Source organism: Cotesia glomerata, linkage group LG2 (genome assembly GCF_020080835.1).
Source record: "Cotesia glomerata isolate CgM1 linkage group LG2, MPM_Cglom_v2.3, whole genome shotgun sequence".
NCBI lineage: Eukaryota > Metazoa > Arthropoda > Insecta > Hymenoptera > Braconidae > Cotesia > Cotesia glomerata.
Window position 1 is genome coordinate 13,752,779 of NC_058159.1, and position 5,858 is coordinate 13,758,636.

General features: G+C 28.8%; 1 protein-coding gene across 1 annotated transcript in view; it reads right to left on the reverse strand.

The window, feature by feature from the left end:
- Positions 1 to 3,702: 3,702 nt before the first annotated feature.
- Positions 3,703 to 5,858, reverse strand: part of LOC123260077 — a 30,069-nt gene continuing 27,913 nt past the window's right edge. Inside the window, exon 4 of the mRNA XM_044721009.1 lies at positions 3,703 to 3,999. Within this exon, the coding sequence (XP_044576944.1) occupies positions 3,776 to 3,999 (224 nt within the window). The 3' untranslated portion in view covers positions 3,703 to 3,775. The remainder of the gene's footprint in view (positions 4,000 to 5,858) is intronic.

Here is a 5,858-nt window from a genome sequence, read left to right on the forward strand (position 1 = left end):
CAGTCATTGGAATTTTCATCGTTCATCCAATCATGATATTGTCCATTCAAGTCATCCTCGTCGTCATCAGTGATGTTGTCGTTGCTGGCAGCGTCTTCTGCAAAAACAGTTTAAAGAATTAAAAAACATAAAATTATAAATACAATAAATTTAAAACTTAAGTCAAAGTATGGTACCTGAATTTTTAAGGAATTCACTAATGTCTCAATCACTAATGTCTCATTCAAGATAGCATAGACAGCATCCTGGCTGAAGGTTTAACTAGTCGAACACACTTAAAATTGTTTCTTCTTTTGCTGTTACTTCCTGCAATAAGAGTACAATAAAATTGGGATAAGTCTTCTGGCACTGAAACTTCGCCGTTTTTAAGATCCTGAAGAGATAAATTATTTGGCAATTTTTTTTTCTCAATTTGTAGTACTGATTTCCTCAATATCAAAGCAGGTTTATTTAGAATGTCCTGATCCCTCAAATTGTCTACTAACTCTTCATCAATAACAAAACATGTTTCGGGCAAGTACCTTCTTATTATGACATATTAAGAACTTAATCTCCTTTGTAAATACTTTGCTTATTTTATCTTCTAAGTTATGAGGAGTGAAATTCCCATAACTTCTTTAGAGTTTTCTACTTCTTCGTTAAATAGCTCTATGTAGTTCCTGTGAGAAATGTCAGAAAGTAACATCGACCTTTTTCTACTACATTTTGTTGTATAAAATTACAAACTTCATCAAAAACTGCTTGATGGTGTTTTACGAAGATCATGCCAAGATGTTTGAGTTTTATTTTTCTTTGACGATATTTTATAGGAATATTCCATTTGACATTTTTTATGATAGTATATTGTTGAATCCGTTACATCTTGCACTTTCTCAATTAATTCTGCCAATTCTTCTTCTTCAACATTTAATTTCATTAAAAAATCATTTTTACCACTTATGCAATGGTAGTCGTTTCAATTTATGTCTTTTAGTCATTTGATCACAATATATACATCTCTGGGTTTTGTCAATTATCATATCATTTTCAATTGAAACATCATGAGAAGAGGAATTAACATCACATTCAAATGTCGCACAAGGTTCCTCAGAAATACATGACACCGGTTCAACTGATTCTAATTCAACACTAGGTTCAACACTTTGCTCAGGTATTACAATAGTTTCAGACATAGTACTAACTGGAGTTGAGTCTGATACTACATCTGAATCTGGAACTATAGAATTATTTTGTTGACTTGAGGTCAATTGTATGCATTGATGATTATCAGTACCAAGATTACTTGGTAGGCTTGATGTCGATGTAACTGATGTATTTTCAACATTACTCGATAAATTTTTTTTTTGGCAATTTTTGGATTTTCTGGAGTGGCAGAATAATACCTTTTTGGCAAAGCAGTAAAATTCTTATAGCATTCTCGATGGTAACCATAGTCATACAAATCTTCTGGAAAAACTAAGTCTTTAAATTTTAGGTTATGGAGTGCTCGCTGTTTTAATACTTGTTTACATTTTTTAAATGTTTCTTCGGTAAATAATTTTAATTTATCATGATGTTGTTTACAAAATATACACTTTGATTTTTCTTCTTCCATGGTTTCACTATTACATATAACAATATCGGTCACTAATTACACGATATAAACAACAAAAACATGTGCTCTTATACACCCGAACTGCACTGGATACTATAGGTTGCGCGAGCAATAAGCACGTATACACTGTAAAGTGGAGCAGATGGTGAGTTTAAGAAGAGGAACCGAGTTGTTGTGAACGTCTCACTCGCTCTGCAATGCATGCGCATAGTGCTCTTTCGCTCACTCCCGGCTGAATAACTTTGTGTTTAGGGGTTTTGTGTGTTTAGGGATGTTTGGTCACTCGAATTTGTCTGACTGATGAAATATAACTTTGTAGTAGTTACTTGAATAATATATTTAAAAGTCAGACATGAAAAAATAAGTAAAGTTCATTAATTTTTTGTGGAGCTTTAAAGCGTCTGACAAAAGCTCTGGGCCATGAAAAGTGGCTGACACTTTATAATTCTAGTTTAGAATAATATTCTACAAAATATATATAAAATTCAGCCATACAAATTTAAGTTAGATAATCTCATATTTTAGTTACCTTTCTCACCCTGGTACCTGCCCAGATGTCACAGGGCAAGTCTCCACAAGTGGCAGGTATTAAAGTGTGCTAGACGTTACTACCTCGTGAAGGCGTTTCAACCATGTGAAAATAAGTTAAGTGCCGTAAACGCTCTGGGATTCCTTTACTGCTATAGGCAATTATGGGCCAAGATGTTGTTGGCGGTAAGAGATGGCGGTACTGGTGAACGTCGAGATATTTTTCGAATTTTTATGCACTAAAGATCTGATAGATGGCAGACTGTATATCATAAGGAAATTAGTGCAATCTGCAAAACCAATTTCAGTTTTTATTAATTTATATATGATTATATAATAATAATTTATTATATTATAATTTATTACAATGAATTTAATTATGATAGTAATTAGTACAATTTATATATGATTACATTTTATAAAATATATGTGTATCAATCTATGTCCGAAAATATTTCAAATGTTTTCATCCACTTTATTAAATGTTCAATAAAAGATTATTATTAGAGAAACACACTCTTAGATAAAAAAAAAAACGTCTCATAATAAAATCTCAATATATTGAGTCCTGTAAAATGTATAACAGATAGATAAATATCTGTACTTACATATAATTGCAGAAATCTCTTTCAAGACCATGAATTCTATAGAATTATACAAAGTTGTGCACAATTATATATAATTGTATCTTGTCGTATAAAATTTTCTATGATCGTAGAAGAGAATTCTGTCGAATTCTATATAAATGTATCTCATTATATATAATTTTATAAAATTATATTCAGTTGTGAAGACGAATTACATAACATTTTATATAATTTCATGCAATTGTGTCTAATTAGATATAATTCTATACAATTGTATCTAATCATATAAAATTTTATAAAATTATATAAAGTTGTGAAGGCGAATCATATAAAATTTCATATAATTTCAAACAATTGTATCTAATTATATATAATTCTCCTTCATGATTTTGGATAATTTTATATAATTGGATATAATTATATGAAATCTTATATAAATTATATTCAATTATAAATAAACGATATACAAATATATATTATCTTATCTAAATATATAAAATCTTTTTTACTCGGGTACTACCGAAATGGAACTATGTATTTTTACTTATAATTTATGAACTCTCTTTTTAAACTATAAAACTATCATTATTATTTTGGAATTTAGGAATAAAGAAGAAGCCTAAGGAAATATTTATAAGTCACATTTATGTAATAGATAAAATTCGTTATTTATTATTTTTATTGTTTATAATTTAATATTATCTGCTTTATTATTATTTTTTTTGTCCATAATGTTGTTCATTTAAAACTGGAAAAAAATCAAGACATTAGTAAGATCATAAATAGTTTAGTGCTAATAATAATAATAATAATAATAATAAATAATCATGATAGTGAAAAAAATTTATTATTATTAGTTTTTTATTATAATTAATGATTATTGTTCAAAAATTTACCTCTTTTGAAATATAAAAATTGATGGAGCCGGAATTACGCTACCCTCGATTTTGGTAACGGTCTCTACCGCCCCCTGATTTTGCGGCTATGTCCGCCGCGATTACCACGATTTTGTATTTTGTAGTTCTGTCCATCCTCATTATTTTCAGAACGTTTTTTCTTCCACCAATTAGCTCGAGACTGCCCCGCCGATTCGTGACTTTTTTTCCGTCTTATCCTCCTTGTCCTTTTCATTTTCAGTATTCTCTTTATCCATCTCCCCGTCATTAGCAACGACAGCTTCACCATCTCCTGTAATCGGCGGTATTTTCGGGGTGCTTGGCTCACCTTTTTGAGCCTCCTCGTAAGCCTTTATCGCTTCCCGCGCGTTCTTCAGCAATATCTTCAAGTGTTCTATAAAAAAAAAAAAAAATTACAATTTATTAATACATTTTGACCGTGTCTTAAAAAAAATATTAAATCATTTTTACCAGCTTTTTGCTTTTTGTATTCCTCCACTTTTCTCCATCTGACATTTTGTTTTTTCCCTGAAATAAAATAAAAATTATTGAAAAACTTTTGGAACAGCTTTTGGAAACTGTCAAACAACATAAATTTGAATATATATAACTTCAGTGATCTAAAAAAAATTATGTATATAATAGAAAATAATGCTAGTGAAACTAGATAGATGATAGTAAAATTAGCTGGCAGCTGTAAACTTTTACAATTTTTTTAATTATTCCATTTTTGTAATTGAAATTTTTTTATTTTAATTTCAGATTAAGAAATTTATAAAAACTATAAGTGTAATTTTTTTTGAAATTTTTTATTATAATTTATTTAGCAAACAAAAATTTCTATAAATTGACAGCTGTCGGCTAACTTCAGTTTCAATAAAATTAGCCATGATAGTCAGATTAGCCGACGTTCAACAATTTTTGATTCAACAAATTATTTACAAGTAATAAAATGCTTTATTAAAAATTACACGAATAATTTTTCAAATCTTCTACATGTGAAATTTTTTCTTTTGATTTCTTTGTCATTATTTTTTCAATAAAAAAAAATGTAAAAATTTTCAAATGTCGGCTAATTTATTTTTCATAGTAAATTAAAAGAAAAAATTTCACATGTAGAAGATTTGAAAAATTCTACGCGTAATTTTATAAGAATTTTTTTACTTGTAAATAATTTGTTGAAACAATCAAAAATTGTTGAACGTCGGCTAATTTTACTATCATTAGGTTTTTTGTAATAATTTTTTCAATAAAAAAAATTGTTAAAGTTTCGAGATGTCGACCAATTTCATTTTTATAAATTAGCCGACGTTCATCATTTTTTGATTTTTTTTAACAAATTCTTGAGAAGTAAAAAAAATACACGAATAATTTTTATAATTTTCTACATGTGAAATATTTTCTCTTTATTTTTTTTAATAAAAAAAAATGGAAAAATTTCAGATGTCGGCTAATTTAATTTTTATTAGAAACTGAATTAATGTTTTCGATATTCGGTTGTAAAATGTTTATTCTGAACTTTATTCTTTACAATGAATGTAGGAATTATCTGAAGTTGAGTTACAGACGCAGCATTGGTGCACGGAACTGGAATCGATTCGTTAAATAACTCAAAATTAATATGCTTCTTGAAAACAACTATAATTATGATGATAATAGTAATGATAATAATCTTAATAACTTAGTAATAATTATAATTTTGAAAAATTCGACTCACTACGAAATTATTGTCAAAGCCCGTGTTGAATGTGCCTCGTGACGCTAGTGGAGTAAGAATTTTACGTGCCGTCGACGCTGAAAATTGAGGTTGCATTAGAAGGGTTAACAAAAGAGTTTAACTTTGTGTGACGCAACTTGTTGAGGGTGTACAATGTAATATCATCAGCAGCCAATCAAAATGAAGGCGCTCGTTTCCAAGGAAACGGTCACTTGTGCGCTGGACTATAAATTACACGTTTAGCGGAAAGATTAAAATTTTCTTTAATCGATAAAACAATTAGTAATAAAAAAATTAATAAATATGACTTCTACATTTTTATCGGAGAACGCTTTCAGAAACAACTACTAAACAAAGAAAATACGCAAATAAATAAATTATTTTGGATGATATTATAAAATATAAACTAAATTTGGAATCAGAAAAATTACACCGGCACACAAAAAAAAAAAAGTTGTCTGTACTTGGGACGCGCCACATATATTCCCATGTAATTTGACCCGCTGAACCCGAATTTGAGGTCCGTTTGGCCCCTA